This window comes from Tenebrio molitor, chromosome 4 (assembly GCF_963966145.1).
Source record: "Tenebrio molitor chromosome 4, icTenMoli1.1, whole genome shotgun sequence".
NCBI lineage: Eukaryota > Metazoa > Arthropoda > Insecta > Coleoptera > Tenebrionidae > Tenebrio > Tenebrio molitor.
The window spans coordinates 27,891,315-27,908,360 of NC_091049.1; the positions used below are offsets into that span (position 1 = coordinate 27,891,315).

General features: G+C 34.5%; 2 protein-coding genes across 3 annotated transcripts in view; one reads left to right on the forward strand and one right to left on the reverse strand.

The window, feature by feature from the left end:
* LOC138127863 (ly6/PLAUR domain-containing protein 6B-like) overlaps positions 1-17,046 on the forward strand; it is a 161,443-nt gene that overhangs the window by 36,938 nt on the left and 107,459 nt on the right. The gene's annotated exons all lie outside the window — the stretch shown is intronic.
* On the reverse strand, positions 8,470-12,751 carry LOC138129725 (uncharacterized). 2 transcript variants are annotated; one of them, XM_069046003.1, is made up of 8 exons: positions 12,530-12,751; positions 11,428-11,560; positions 11,187-11,371; positions 10,627-11,138; positions 10,444-10,543; positions 10,292-10,384; positions 10,087-10,242; positions 8,470-10,029 (listed from the first exon to the last, which is right to left on the reverse strand). In XM_069046003.1, the coding sequence occupies exons 2-8, from the start codon at positions 11,447-11,449 to the stop codon at positions 9,979-9,981; spliced, it is 1,119 nt and encodes a 372-aa protein (XP_068902104.1). In that variant the 5' UTR covers positions 11,450-11,560; positions 12,530-12,751; the 3' UTR covers positions 8,470-9,978. The 2 variants fall into 2 exon arrangements, with proteins under 2 accessions (XP_068902104.1, XP_068902105.1); XM_069046004.1 differs by lacking the exon at positions 12,530-12,751 and having other exon boundaries at positions 11,428-11,600.

The window sequence follows — 17,046 nt, forward strand, 5'->3', positions numbered from 1 at the left end:
TTTCCTTAAACAACCGCATCGCCTCACCTCTCTGCCAATCTGAATGTCCCTCCCTTCCGCGAGATTTCCCGATTTTGATATCCGGAAGTGCAGCGCTGTCCTCATCCTGCGATTATTTTAATGGCGCGCCATAAAATTATGGCGCCATTGATTGGCATTCCCAAACTCCGCTGGCGCGATTCTCGGCTCTACTCTAACCCCCATTCGTATAATTAAGCAGTTCAGCGACGGCCAATTTAACACAATTTCCCATTCCGGCTGTGTCTAATATTCAAAAGTTAAACACGTCCTCGTGTGAAGCTCCGACCTCCAATCCGCAGAGATTAAAAATCGCTTAGACCCCAAAAATCTTTGCCCTTCGCACTCCACGCACGGTCCGACCCTTTTCGAGTGTGGAGCTATGATAATTGGTCAGAGGCCGGTCGGCTGTATTGTAATCGCAGTTGTCTTAAGTAAGGCCCCGGATTAGAGTCGCAGAGGCGAGAGCCGGAATAATGCCGCAATGTTTCACCCGGAAAGGTCCGCAGGGTTGTTTATTTTTGGGAAGAGGCCGCGCTGCCGCAGTATACGGGGCTGAAGGTTAAATTAGACCAACAATAATAGTGATAGTGAGAGGGAAAACAGGGACAGGAGGTGGGAAGGAAGAGATGTGACGAAGGATGCCAGTAAGAAGCTTCAAAGTAGTTTTTTTTTATTTAAGATCTTTAAAACAGAGGGTCGCGGGTAGAGCGCTGAGGAACACCTCCAGATTGCTTGTTCAAGAAACTATAACGGTCCTGGCTTTTTATTTGTCTTTTATATGTTACAATAGCAGTTGTAAGAAACAACAAGTGAAAGGACAAAAAATTTACAATTGAAAAAATCATCTTGAAAATAAAAAATCATCCGAGATTGTTTCTAATTGGGACTAAAGACATCCTTACAGTGTCGAAATACTGTGTGAATTTTTTCAGAATTTTTCAACATTAACTGACGAATCTGTAAGTCACGCGAAAGCGGGCATTCGCGGTGCACCAAATTAAAATAAATTAGATTTTTAAATTATCGTCTGAACATACATTTTCTATAGTTATTTGTGTGCATCTTTTTCGTTCGGGTCAGAGTTTTCTGGCCGAGGCGCAGCCGAGGCTTGACACAGGAGTGGACAAAAATTACAAATTTCTTTTGCATCTATCTTTTTCAAATAGATCAATTTATTAATACATATTAACAATTTTTTTTTATAGCATTTGTTATAAACTTGCCAACAAAACTAGAAATTCACTATTTGCAGTACAATTATTTATTTACATAATGTATGGTGACAATTATCGGTTGCAAACTTACTAAACCGACCAACAGATGACGCTATGGTCAGCGTCCGAAAAAGCGCGTCCGAAAAAGAGTTACTTTTCGTCCGCTTGCGAGTACGTAAAATTACCGTTTTCATTAGGGTTGCCTAAAATTATATAATAGAGATTAATGAAGCGATTTCTATAAATAAAATGTGGCCAAAGGGATTGTACAAAGGATTGTTTTGGCTGTGAAACTATTTCGCTAACATTATCACCCTCCCTGCATAAATTCTCCGGATATAATTCAGGAGAAATTTGCATGTTGCACGACTGGAGCCTTTACACTTTTAGTACTTTATGCACCGGAGCACTCAAATGCACATCGAGACAAGTTGAGGCGTGAAATTGCACAATGCGAAGCATAATATCTGAAACTTCAATTCCAGAAGCTTCCTTTAATGCGCTTTTTATGCAATCGACCCGATTTCTGTTACTTTGTAGACGTCAAAGCGCTGCAGACCTATTAAAACATGAAACGGTGGAAACTGCGAACAAAAACGATTAATGGGACTTGTTTCCGGTGGTCCGCAAGGTGCCGCTTTGGTACCGGTGTTATTCCGTACGTCTATAAAATGCCGGACAATCTTTGAGATTTTTTAATTGCCTCAAGAAACGTTCAATATTGAGTCGAACCAATTAGAGTAATTAGTATCAGCGTGGCAGTTTCTTATTCCCGGGCATTATACAAAATTTAGCGTCAAATTCGCTCTTGGAGCTTAATAAATGATTAAAATTAATTGGACGTTATTTCGTAGCGCAAAATATTTGAGAGGAGTGAATTCCCTCCGAGAAAAATTACGACCGTCAGAATTTACGGACAAAGTGGAATTAACAATTGCGTCGAATATTTTCAAATTAATTGAACCCCAATTTGGACTAATATGAAAATAATAAAGTGGCCATATAAACGGGTCGTGCGGTGTGAAACCCACTCTTCGGTTTAATTAAATATCTGTGAGGTAGTAAAACCCCACAACCCTCCTAATAAATTGATTATGTAAATAATTTAGCGCTGGGTAATAAGCGATAGGGCGCCAATTAAACGAAGAAGGAGATGGTGTTGAGATGTTTATGAGGACCTGGGGGGCTCATCGGGATGCGGCGGATCAGAGAGATTTGCGCATGAAGAACAATAAACAATAATCTAGTTGGTTTAACAAATTTCGACAAAATTAATTGTGTGTGCCGCAGGGCACCATCTTAGGACCATCTTTTTTCCGTTCTGATGTAGATTTTTGTACAAATCGTAGATTGTGTCAGTTTCACACACCAAGAAGAGGCAATTTGACTTCAGGAACGTTCTCGACAAGCTTAAATGCACAAAACTGGATTGATTTGAATCCAAAAAATGGAATTTAAATTATGCAAATGCAATTTACGCTTTCGAAACAATTTTCGCCACAACAAATAATTGTCTCTGCTAGCTACACCTGAGGGTATTATCGCTGCTAATGTCTTCCATATTCCACGTGTAACTTATGTAAATTTGTACGCTGTAATGTATCACGATGAACCCCTTGGGTCACGATAAACAACTCCACACCAATTTGCATCTTGGTTTAATTAAAACAGTGTAAACACTCACATGACGCATGTTGTAAGGTTTCGGAGTCGTGAGCCACGTGGCCACGTGCTTTGCAGTCCAGATAATTTGTGCAACGAGTTGTGAAGGAAGAAAAATAATTGTCTTGGGGTTTTGGGAGTAAAAGGGTGTCGCTTAAATTGTATTTGACCAAAATATATCTAGGTATAATTAATTTTTCACTGGTTTATCGCTCCGCCTTCGCGCAGATATTTCCAAGGTCACAGTCCATGAGAGAATCCAAGACATCTATTAAATATTAATCAACGATGAAAAACAGTGTTTTGCATAGTTAGCCGTTTTGGTGCGACTGATGTATGAGTTAATTAATGATGTGTTTAATAAATTGTGATCGTTTTTACTTAATGTTGAGAAAAACCGAAATGACCGAGTACAGACTCTTGCATATCTATAAAAAAACAAGAATATTGTAACAAACTTCAAATGATAATAAATACGAAACATTTTAACTTACGAAAAGTAACATGCGATTGTTGATCACAAAGTTTTCCGAAAATCTTACATTAATAGGTCTAATGGCTGCAGTAAGAATCGTTAGAAAAATTTTCTTATTCTTCATATTCCAGGTGTACCATTGCAAGGTGGTACATTCTAGAAAAATATTCTCTGACTGAAAAAATATGCCTAATTAATATTTCTTGTCCTTTTGAGATATTTACCTCATCTTCTAATGCATGTCCCCCAGCAATGATACAACAAGTGTTTGTAATAAGAACAACGGAAAGCACACAGTAAGGCCACCATATCACATCCTATAGATTATAAATATCATACTTATTGTCAAACAATCAATGTCAATCTATTCACAAACCTGTAAAAAAGAAAAAGCGTAACTTAGGGCAATGATTACAGTACCAATAGCAAAGGGTATTATGAGATTACCCATAATCATCAATGTGTTTTGTTGCCACCTGGAAATGAGGTAAATAAATTAAGTCAAAAGTCAAAGTGATTATCAGAGGTGTATGGTAAAAGTTAAAATAAAAGGAATTACCGGATGAAATCGCAATGTCTGTCGACGATAATTTTCAGTTGAGTTTGGATCGCCTCTTGATAATTGTCGTCATGTATCAAATTTTCTTCTGTACTGCTCAACGTGCTTGCCACGCTTCTAACAAACATCTTGAACAATTTCATTTGCATTGTGATGTGCTGCGTTACGTACAAAACTTGGTAAGTGACAGCCGGCATCGTAAAACTCGCCATGAAAAGCGTCATTTTCAAGAAAACAAACGCTAATGTGCCCCATTGGAAAAATATCTGCTCGAGTATGTCGCGAACAAACTCAAATCCATCATTTTTACTACTTGAAAAAAAGGTTGTGGCCATACATAGTAGACATACGGATGTGTTGGTGACAGCAAATCTGTTCGCCCATTTTGACAATTTTGTAATTTCGTTTTTGGTTTTATCATCAGCGGAATCGACGCGCCACAAATCGATCACATCCATGATGTCGTCGATCATACCGTTCTTGATCAGAAGAACGCTGGTGGCAACTGATATCTAGAATTATCAATTTAGACAACTGTCATATATTTTACCGAATATTACTGCGCCCATTATACAGAAAGCTCCTCCACAACTCAATAATTTTGTCAGGCTCGGGGACGAAATGAAGAAATAAATTTGCAAAACCCAGAGTATCGCATAAGTGCAAAGTATCAATCTCATGATTATTTTTACGAATTTCAAATGAAAAATGTCGTCGCCTAAAATGCGAACCATTTTCAGACAGTCTAAAAAAATCGAAGAGAAATGATTAGCGGTTTGATATTGATCATACAATTTTTACCATTTTGATGACGAGGATTCATGATGGAAACAGATGTTAAAAACAAGTCAAGATATTGAACCGTTAATCTCTTTAGTATGGATTGTTCAACTGCTTGTTTAGAAGACATGACGTTCTTTCTAACAAAGTAAGTACGTATCTTGATAACAATTAATTTGGATTAGCACACTCTTAGCAAAGCAGTTGAACCTATACTGAAAGAGAAACTTAGAAAGATACATTGGAATATTTATAAAGTGCTTTTAACTTCAATTGTAATGCCATCTGCAAGTTTTCTCATCATACTGAAATAGTCTCAATTACAATGTATAAACGTAAATAATCAAATTGACTATTTAGAGACAACAATCATTTTGTTCTATTTAGAATCCTGAAAACACGAACAAATTATCCTCAATGATATTTAGAGGTCCTGGGAAACATAACGAATATGTTACCAAACAAATCGGAAACCAAGGGTACACAAATTACTCCTTAATAATGAATAGAAATTGGGAAAATTTTCGAGAGTGCCAGTCTAATTTCAAACTAATTAACAGAGGTGTCCCACAAGATAACATTTTAGGACCCCTTTTCTTTCTTACTACACTGCAAATTGGTTTGACAAAGTAATACAAATTCAATTGATTGTTGTGGAAACTCTAAAAATTCCAATTTAGAATTGAAATATTGAGGGAATGTCGAGAAAAACTGAAATACGTACAATACTGACAACATATTCCAGATTTGTTTAAATGAACAAACAGTTCTGTTTTCTTGGTTAACTAAGCTTTCTATCCTTGCGTTTAGTTTCTAGTTTTTTTCTCTACTTTATCATCATTTAAATTTCAACATGATACCGTATCAATTAGGAAATTAATTAATACAATAAATTTTTAACATATCTCTGACCTGGATCCGTATACAATAAATTGAGCCAGATTACTGTTAATATTTTTTTTTTTGTACAATATAGAAATTAATGAGAAAAATATTGTTTACAATATTAAGTTAGTTATTTTGATACATTTAAAGTGAAACAGTGAACATTTTTGAATTTATCATGTTGTGTTTGTTTCACTTCGTATTGAGGAAACCAAACAAAGAAATAAATTTGTAAATCACAGTATTGGATAAGTCTAATAGTTATTTACAGTAAGAGTGAGGAAGGCAAAGCTTTCGTTCACGCGAACTGAATGGACGATACAATCCAAGTGAACAAAAGCGGCCTTACTCTCGAGTGCTGTATTTGGTTTTGTTTGATACCTCCTCAAAAAGTGAGTCTGTAACTTTGTATTCAAAATTTTAAATTAAAATTTGTATATTACATTTTTGGACGGATCTGTTGCTATGGAAAAAATAAAATACAAAATATACAAGGTTCTGTAACGTCAATAAAGTGGTTGAGTGCTCGTCGTGGAGATGTTCTTGATGGTGTCATGGAAGAAGCAATTGCCGCGAGGTATCAAATGTACTAAATGTAACACACAAATTCTTTTGATAAAATCGAATTTGTATTATGCGTGAATAAGGACTATGAGTGAAACACAGTGAGCGAAAAACGATGAGTGAAACACAGTGGGCGAAAGTGAAGTGAACAAAGAGAAACCTTCACCCACTGGTAACTATGGATGCAGACTGACTTTCTACGGAGGTATCGAACAAAGTATTGTTTCGGTATTATTTTGACAAATTGTACACAAGAAGTGTCACTGTCTGGTATGCGGACTATGTACAAGACTCAATGGAAAATTGTTTACTGTATGGAATCGACCTTACAGTTTTGAAGATTTTGACGACGGTGATTCGATATGGAAAAAAGTCTCCTTCACTCATATTGATAAATCAATTAAGCGACAAGCAGTGAGCGCTTAACCTATTTTTAAAACTGTTCGATTATTAATTGTATTAGAAATGACGTTTATGAGTACTTAAAATACACTGCTTTTAACTGATCCTTATACTAGGACTAATAACTTGGGACACACCAAAATGTACCATTTTTGCTGTCGACACTAAAAGACAGACTAAACCATCTACGAAGTCGTTAATCCGTCAGCCAATTTAAATGTTTATTGGAAAATTTATGAAGCATTAATCCACATTATAAATTCTATGTATAGATAAATGATCAAGCTAGATATTGACTGGAAGTAAATGGAACAAAACAGTAGACAGACAAATGCTCAATTCAATTATGATGAAAAATTAATAACAAAATTCCTCCATGAAGGCGTGAGTTTGAAAATTTTTAAAATTAGTATCTACAAATCTACGACAACATCTGATGTTTCAATAAGAGGGTGTCGTCCCTAACCTTGTATTTCAAGCGGGTTTAGTGATGCTTTAAATGTGCCGCCAGGTACTATTGGGAGCACGGAATTTCGGGTAGATTTGAAATTTGACTGATATAAGAGGTGAAATAGGCTTTAGACGTATTAATAACCTCATTTTAACCTCTACTATTGTCACATGTCATTTTGGAAAATTGCATTAATCAATACTGAAAAGTTGCAAGTGGTTAGATGTGATTTTCTGAACTGAACAGTATTTTATTAAACTTTGGAAATTAACAATTATGACATTTATGACAATAAAGCTTCGACTATATTGGTTTTTTTTAAATGACATATAAATTGCTGCCCGAAATTCCGTGCTCCCAATAGTACCATCTTATGACCTCTTCTCTTTTTTTTATATTACAGATTACTGCACTAATCTTGTTAACGTATTAGAGGCGAAGATGTAATTGCTACGCCTGCGGGAATTATCATTATTAATGTTTTCCATATTCTACAGTGCGATCGAAAATTAAAAAAAATCGAGAAAACCGTAATTAATACGCTTTACGTACACGTAAAAATTTAATTCAAATGTCATTACAATAGTAAATGTCATTATTTATTATTGACTATTAAAATTTGCAATTACAATATGTCACTTTAGAGCAAACAATTTTCATTGTGCAGTGTTACTTCAGAAATGGAGAAAGACTTGAGAAGGGCGAATGGTCCCATTCTACACCTTGAGTTTTTGAATATTGAAAAATTTATACGGTTGGAAACAGAATAAAAAGTACTTCCAAAATCCAAAAATTTGCTGAATTTAAAATCGCCACACCCCTTCGAGATTTTTTCCAAAAAATTAATATCGACGGAATTACTGAATTTATGCGTTACTTGATTTCCACACGATAATAATAATAAATGAAAACTTTTGTCTCTTCAATGTTCCATCGAAATGGGAAAGTACCAACTCTAAACAATTAAGGATGTTCTATTTTTATTAAGTAAAAAATAAAACAGTTTAGTTGCACCGGTAACGACACCCATGATAGATGGGGTTATATTACTTACTATGTATTAATATACAGAGTGATCAACAAGAAACCAAATCAAGAGTGCTACCTCATCTTTTGTTTTATCGAAACGTATTTCTATCATGGATCAGCCGCTTTTATTTACTTGCTGTGGCCACTCGTTTTGTTGGTTGCCTACCTCTCAAAAATCTATCATTAATTGCCTTTATAAATTTTTTGTAATTCATGAATAATAGATTTAAAAGCAAGTTATAATTAATTATTATTTATTATTGATTAAGGAAAAAACACACAGTTACACAAAATTCCTTTATAAGGCACAATCTTGAGTTACAAAATTTTAAAAATAATTATTTTTCACAATTCTTTGTTTTGTTGTTTTCTGTAAGAAAAGTGTAAAAGTTATTATTCTCTAATTTTTGGGTAATTGAGAACTTACTCGTATCTTTTCTAGCAGTGTTTAAAACATTTAAATTACTCCAAGGTCAAAAAATAAGTTTTCACAAAAACTGCTCAAAATGTTCTCCATTGTGGTCCAGACAGAATCAAACTCGCCTCTCATAATTCAAAAACCCTTATGAAGCTGTCAGTTTGTTTAGGGTAATGTGTGGGTTTTATTTTTTGCAACGCACAAAGGGAAACAAATTAATTTCCTTCTTAAAAAATTTCTGATAAGTGCCATAACACAATTTAACTTGTTGTCTTAAACGCCTTATGGAAGTTGAGGGATGTTCCTTAATAATTTGTTGAACATTTTGCACCATTTCTAAAATTTGAACTAAGGACTGACCTGACTTCTTCTTAATGATGGGTTATGATTTGCTAAAATTAGGCACTATAATTTTAAGACATTGATAAACTTGTTGATAACCAATACCATCAGGTTCGGACATCTGGCTTAAAATTCTTTGGTGTAAGGGGGTACAAAGTAAGGCCAGTCTTCATTTTCTTGTTTCACCCTCTTTCGAAAAAAATCTAATAAAAATGCCTTCTCTTTAATGGTAAAACCCATTTTACAACTTATTCTGGGATAATTATTGCTTACAACTTCAATAAACGTCTGTAAACTTTGCCGAAATCGAAGATTTGTTTTCTAGGTTAAATCACTTAAATTGTCAACAACAACAACCTTGAATTTGTGACATTTCAGCGAAGCATCTCCGTACCAGTAGCGTCGCGTTTGGCAATAAAGATGATAATTTACTTACTCTTACAAATGTAAAATGTTGCTCTTGTTAATCTTATAAATTGTTTCCCTTATCTTATAATAATAATAAAATCCACAATTATAATTCCAACGTCTAAAATTCATAAAGTATCATTTTTTATTAAGTAGCATTTGAGACCATAAATTGTCTACGCCCATGTTTTGACCGCTTATGTGCATATGATTTTGCTACGACGTGACCGATAATTTGCAACGCTTGCTCTGATTTGGATTCTTGTTGATCACTCTGTAGCATCAATGTATTGTTTTGTTACGTGTCAATAACAAATTAATAATTTTTTTCTCATGTCAGTATTTTTCCATTTGTGGAGTGGTTCTCTAGTGCGTTGTTTCTGCTCACTTTCCCTGTGTTTTGGACAAAAATATTTAAATTTTCTTACATTTCCAACAATATTTCTCATTTCTGAAAATGCAATTTTACCTTCAACTCTTTGTTAATGATAATTTCGGAAAATACACTAAACATAAAGATGGTTCCTAGTTACAGTTAACACATAAATGTAATGAATAATTATTACAACCCTAGGTTTTTAAGAACATACGCATTTCTTTCAATGAACTCTTAGTTTTGTTTTCGTGACAAAATCTACTGCACTACACTTTAGGTATTAAATAGTAATTAACGATGTAAAACATTTTATGTAGTTGGTTGTTTTGGTGCGTCTAATATCTGAAGTGTTTGAGTTAATTAATGATGTGTTGAATACAATATAATCTGTTTTACTTCACATTGAGAAAAACTGAAATGACCGAGTACAGACTCTTGCATATCTATAAAAAACAAAAATATTGTAACAAACTTCAAACGATAATAAATACCAAACTTACAAAAAGTAACATGCGATTGTTGATCACAAAGTTTTCCGAAAATCTTACATTAATAGGTCTGGTAGCTGCAGTAAGAATCGTTAGAAAAAGTTTCTTATTCTTCATATTCCAGGTGTACCATTGTAAGGTGGTACACTCTAGAAAAATCTTCTCTGACTGAAAAAATATGTCTAATTAATATTTCTTGTCCTTTAGAGATATTTACCTCATCTTCTAATGCATGTCCCCCAGCAATGATACAACAAGTGTTTGTAATAAGAACAACGGAAAGCACACAGTTAGGCCACCATATCGCATCCTATAGATTACAAATATCATACTTATTGTCAAACAATCAATGTCAATCTATTCACAAACCTGTAAAAAGGAAAAAGCGTAACTTAGGGCAATGATGACAGTACCAATAGCAAAGGGTATTATGAGATTACCCATAATCATCAATGTGTTTTGTTGCCACCTGGAAATGAGGTAAATAAATTAAGTCAAAAGTCAAAGTGATTATCAGAGGTGTATGGTAAAAGTTAAAATAAAAGGGATTACCGGATGAAATCGCAATGTCTGTCGATGACAATTTTCAGTTGAGTTTGGATCGCCTCTTGATAATTGTCGTCATGTATCAAATTCTCTTCTGTACTGCTCAACGTGCTTGCCAGGCTTCTGACAAACATCTTGAACAATTTCATTTGCATTGTGACGTGCTGCGTTACGTAAAACACTTGGTAGGTAACGGCCGGCATCGTAAAACTCGCCAGGAGAAGCGTCATTTTGAAGAAAACAAAGGCGAATTTACCCCATTGGAAAAATATCTGGTCGAGTACGTAGCGAATAAACTCCAATCCATCATTTTCATTACTTGAAAAAAAGGTTGTGGCCATACATAGTAGACATACGGATGTGTTGGTGACAGCAAATCTGTTCGCCCATTTTGACAATTTTCTAATTTCGTTTTTGGTTTTATCATCAGCGGAATCGAGGCGCCACAAATCGATCACATCCATGATATCATCGATCATACCGTTCTTGATCAGAAGAACGCTGGTGGCAACTGATATCTAGAATTATCGATTTAGACAACTGTCATACATTTTACCGAATATTACTGCGCCCATTATTAAGAAAGCTCCTCCACAACTCAATAATTTTGTCAGGCTCGGGGACGAAATGAAGAAATAAATTTGCAAAACCCAGAGTATCGCATAAGCGCAAAGCATCAATTTCATGATTATTTGGACGAATTTTAAACGAAAAATGTCGTCGCCTAAAATGCGAACCATTTTCAGGCAGTCTAAAAAAATCGAAGAAAAATGATTAGCGGTTTGATATTGATCATACAATTTTTACCATTTTGATGACGAGGATTCATGGTGGTACCAGTCAAGATATTGAACCATTAATCTGTTTGGTATGGATTGTATAACTCTTTGTTTAGAAGTTTAGAAAATATTACGTTCTTTCTTTTGAGGCAGGTACGTACCTTGATAACAATTAATTTGGATCAGTAAACTCTTAGCAAAGCATTTGAACTCATACTAAAACAGAAACTTAGATAGCTAAATTATAATATCTATAAAATTTTTCTAACTTCGATTATTGGAATGCCATATGTAAGTTTTCCCATCGTACTAAAATTGTCGCAATTACAATGTATAAACGTAAATAATAATCAAATTAACTATTTAGTTACAATAATCATTTTGTACTATTTAGATCATTGAAAAGATGAAAAAATTATCCTCAGTTATGTATATTTATAGATTTTATTAAACATAATAAATATGTTACCAAACAAAACGGCAAATAAGAGTACACAAATTAGTCCTTAATTATTATTAGAAATTAGAAAACTATTCGCCCAGTGTCCATCTAATTTTAAAGTAATTAACAGAGGTGTCGTACAGAATAGCATATCTCGTTGTCAACGAAAGAAACAATTTTTCATTTTCCCCGAAGGAAGGCTGCTGAGGCTTTCCAGAGTCTTTTCAGACACTGACGGGAAGATTCGGGATGGGTACGGTGAGGATGGGTGCGGAAGTAAGGTGGTAGGGTTTTGAGGGTTGAATACTGACCCAGCAATCGCCTTATCTATGATATGAGACCTATTATCATACCACGATGTTATGGTGTGGAAAAACTCTTGAAAAAACCCATACCAGGTCAAGCGGCCACGGGATTAGAACCCGGGACCTCCTCAATGCAAAGTGGCGCGCTAGCCGCTTGGCCACGATGCTCTGTGTCGTTGCCATATAATACACATTAATGCAATGATTTTAAATTGTGCAGTTCTGACCAACATACTGACTGAGAACATATTTTAGAATTGTTTAAATGAAAAATCACTTCTGTTTTCTTGATTAAGTACCTAAGTTTTCTGTGCTTGCGTTTAGTTTCCAATTTTCTTCTCTACTTCACGGTAACTTAAATTAATATATGGATTTGGCCTTACCATTTTGAAGGTTTTGACGACAGTAATTCGATCTGGAACGAAATCTTTCTTCACCCAAATTAATTAATCAATTAAGTCACAATAAGTGAGCACTTCATCTATTTTTAAACTGTTCAATTATACTAGAAATTACGTTTATGAATACTTAAAATACACTGCTCTTAACTAATCTTTATATGAGAACTAATAATTTGGGAGACCGCAGAATTTGAGACTTCATTCCATTCGACACAAAAACACAAACTAAACTACCAACAAAGTCGTTAATCCGTCAGCCAATTTTTTAATGTTTATTCGAAAATTTATGAAACATTAAACCGCATTAAAAATTCTATGTGTAAATAAATGATCAAGCTAGATATTGACTCAAACCAAATGGAACAAAATAGTAAGGCAGGCAAATGTTCAATTATGATGCAAAATTAATAACAAAATTCCTCCATGATGGCGTTAATTTGGAAATTTTTGAAGCGTAGAAACTAGTACAAATTACAATGTAACCTTTCGCTCTTATTCCGTGTATTTTTGATTGCCACTTTTCTTCGCATGATATTTTGGCGAAAAAATATATAACAAAATTATGAGAAAAAGTTTCTTATTGATTCTACGGTGTGTTTTATTCATAGTTTAATGTAATTAAGTCCTAAACGAGGCCGTAGCGTTGGAAGGATTTCAAAATGGAATTAAAACGATCGAACACACTTCACTTAAATTTTATTTAACAAGTAATCTTGTATGGTGGTGTTTGCTCCCAACAAGCGGTGTAAATAACTAAGTGAATTTAGTAACAGACTAAGTGAGACTGAGTGATTTAAGTTTGCGTGACTGCAATGGACTAAGCATAAAGTTATGAACGTGTATATTCCTGGCACCTCTCAGTCGGGCTTGGTTTAGTATATGGAAAACAAAAGTGGAAAGATACTAATAGTTTTACAAGGGTACCTCTCTGCGCATGTCTACATCCATCTAAATATGACGCGGCTCTTTGTGCTCTGCGCCGCACCACAGCTAATTGAGAGCGATGGACACGGTAGCTTCCCCCGACCGCGAGGACCTCAAGAAACGAATGACGGACGAAGATGTTTTAAAACAATTTTAGAATATCTCTCATTTTTGAAAATGCAATTTTACTTCGATCCTCTCTTAATCATTATCGTGGAAAATACACTTAACACAAAGATGGTTCTTAGTTACAGTTAACACATTGGTGTAAATACATTGAGTGAACAATTATTACCCTAGGTTTTCAACAACATGTACAATTGTTTCAATGAAATCTACTGAACTATCCTTTAGGGTTGTTAAATATTAATCAACGATGGACAACATTCTTTTACATAGTTCGTGGTTCTGGTGCGTCTAATGTCTGAATTGTTTGAGTTCATTAATGATGTATTGAACAAAATATAATTTGTTTCACTTCATATTGAGGAAAAGTGAAATGACCGAGTACAGACTCTTGCATATCTATAAACAACAAAAATGTTGTAATAAACTGCAAATGATAATAAACACGAACATTTTTACTTACAAAAAGTAACATGCGATTGTTGATCACAAAGTTTTCCGAAAATTTTATATTAATAGGTCTGGTCGCTGCAGTAAGAATCGTTAGGAAAAGTTTTTGATTCTCCAAATTCCAGGTGTACCATTGCAAGGTGGTAAACTCTTGAAAAATCTTCTCTGACTTAAAAAATATGCCCAGTTAATATTTCTTGTCCTTTTGAGATATTTACCTCATCTTCTAATACCTGTCCTCCAGCAATGATACAACAAGTGTTTGCAATAAGAAGAACGGAAAGCATATAGTTGGGCCACCATATCACATCCTATAGATTATAAATATTATAGTTATCGTGAAACAATCATTGTTAATCTATTCACATACTTGTAAAAAGGCAAAAGTGTAACTTAGGGCAACGATGATAATACCAAAAGCAATTGGCATTATGAGATTACTCATGATCATCAATAGGTTTTGTTGCCACCTGGAAATGACGTAAATAAATTAACGAAAAAGGTAATGATAATTTATGTAGCGTCGCGGTTAGAAACAAAACAAAAAACAAAATAAAAAACCTAAATATTTTTAAATAAGTAAATGAATACAAAATGATTACTCCAGAGATTTGTAAGCTCAATGAGAGTCAAATAAAATGTTTTGTGATGATAGTGAAAATTGAAAGTTTTTATTGAAAATAACTGATTAATGATTATTATTAGATGTGTATGCTAAAATGTAAAATGAAAGGGATTACCGGATGAAATCGCAATGTCTGTCAATGATAATTTTCAATTGAGTATGGATTTCTTCTTGATAATTATTGTCATGTGTTAAATTTTCTTCTGTGCTGCTCAAAGTGTTTGCCAGACTTCTAATAAACATCTTGAATAATTTCATTTGCATTCTGATATGCTGCGTTACGTAGAAAAGTTGGTAAGTAACGCCCGGCATCGTCAAACACGCCAGGAAAAGCGACATTTTGATAAGGACCAACGCGAGTTTGCTCCATTGGGAAAATATCTGGTCGAGTACGTAGCGAATAAACTCCAATCCATCATTTTCGTTACTTGAAAAAAAGACTGTGGCTATGCATAGTAGACAAACGGATGTGTTGGTGGCGACAAATATGTTCGCCCATTTTGACAATTCTGTAATTTCGTTTTTGGTTTTTTCGTCAGCGGAATCGACTCGCCACAAATCGATCACATCCATGATATCGTCGATCATACCGTTCTTGACCAGAAGAATGCTGGTGGCAACTAAAATCTAGAAGTTGTCGATTTAGACAATTGCCATACATTTTACCGAATATTACTGCGCCCATTTGAAAGAAAGCTCCTCCAGAACTCATTAGTTTTGTCAGGCTCGGCGACGAAATGAAGAAATAAATTTGCAAAACACACAGTATAGCATAAGTGAAAAGAATCAATTTCATGATTATTTGAACGAATTTCAAACAAAAAATGTCGTCGCCTAAAATGCGAACCATTTTCAGGCAATCTAAAAAAATCGAAGAAAAATGATTAGCGGTTTGATATTGATCATACAATTTTTACCATTTTGACGACGAGGATTCATGATGGAAACAGATGTTAAAAACAAGTCAAGATATCGAACCGTTAATCTCTTTAGTATGGATACCTAGTTTAACCGCTTGTTTAGAAGACATGACGTTCTTTCTTACAAAGTAGGTACGTACCTTGATAACAATTAATTTGGATTAGCACACTTTTACCAAAGCAGTTGAACCTATACTGAAAGAGAAACTTAGAAAGATAAATTGGAATATCTATAAAGTGCTTTTAACTTTCTCATCGTACTGAATTTATCTCAATTACAATGTATAAACGTAAATAATCAAATTAACTATTTAGAGACAACAATCATTTTGTTCTATTTAGGTCACTGAAAACATGAAAAAATTATCCTCAATGATATTTAGAGGTCTTGGGATACATAACGAATATTGTTGCTGATAAGGCAATGGTTTGCCTTTTGGTTAAATTACACTTTTTTTTGTTATTGAAAATTGCACAAATTTATTGACATATATTTTTCATTCTACTCTGCTTTCTTGATTACAACCTTTTTTACATAAAAAATGTAACTATGCAACTATGGACATCAACATATGATGCCGCCCGCCTTGAAAAAACCTATTCTTTTTTTTTTTCTAAACGAACAATACAATTATGTAATTAACTTAAATTAATACATATTTTTTCCGACATCAGTTCACGCAGCTCTAATCTAAACAATAGCACTTCAATAAACAAATTGAACAAAAAAGACAGGCCATAATAATGCACTCACTTAATATCACTCCGACAAACCCAAATTAGGGAATGCACATATTTTTGTCACAGCTCGTTTGCTGATTCCTGTCTTGAGTTGAATGGTGACGACACGCGTGATGCCATCTGGACCTGGATGCAACTGAAGGATTCGTCCAAGCTTCCACTGGTTCACTGGCACTTGGTTTTCCTTTATGATGACTAAAGTTCCAACCGCTAAGATGGTGTTTGACTGAGATTTCCACTTGCGTCTTTGCTGCAATTCTGAAATGTACTCAATCTGCCATCTCTTCCAAAATTGTTGCGTCATGTACTGAATATGCTGGTATAAATTTAGACGATTTTCTGGTAAATGGGTGAAATCAAAGTCGGGAACATACGATGGAGATCGACCAATTAAAAAATGCGATGGTGTTAAAGGCGTTAGATCGTTAGGATTTTGTGATAAAGGGGAAAGTGGTCTTGCATTTAGTATACCTTCAATCTGTACAATGAGACTATATAACTGTTCAAATGTTAGAATGGTTGAACCCATAACTCTTTTTAAATGATATTTAGTTGCTTTAACGCCTGCCTCCCAAAGGCCACCCATGTGAGGGGAATATGCAGGGATAAATTTCCAGTTGCATTGTTCTTGAGCGTAAGCTTGCACTAATTCGTCTTCATTATTTCGGAGAAATTTTCCTAACTCTTCAAGTTCAGATTTTGCACCTTGAAAG

Coding starts and splice junctions, on each gene's coding strand:
- LOC138129725 (XM_069046003.1), bottom strand. CDS start 11,449: ATGAATCCTCGTCATCAAAATG. Junction 10,544..10,626: donor AGACATTGCGATTTCATCCG/GTAATCCCTTTT, acceptor CCTCATTTCCAG/GTGGCAACAAAACACATTGA. Junction 10,030..10,086: donor ACAATCGCATGTTACTTTTT/GTAAGTTTGGTA, acceptor TGTTTTTTATAG/ATATGCAAGAGTCTGTACTC.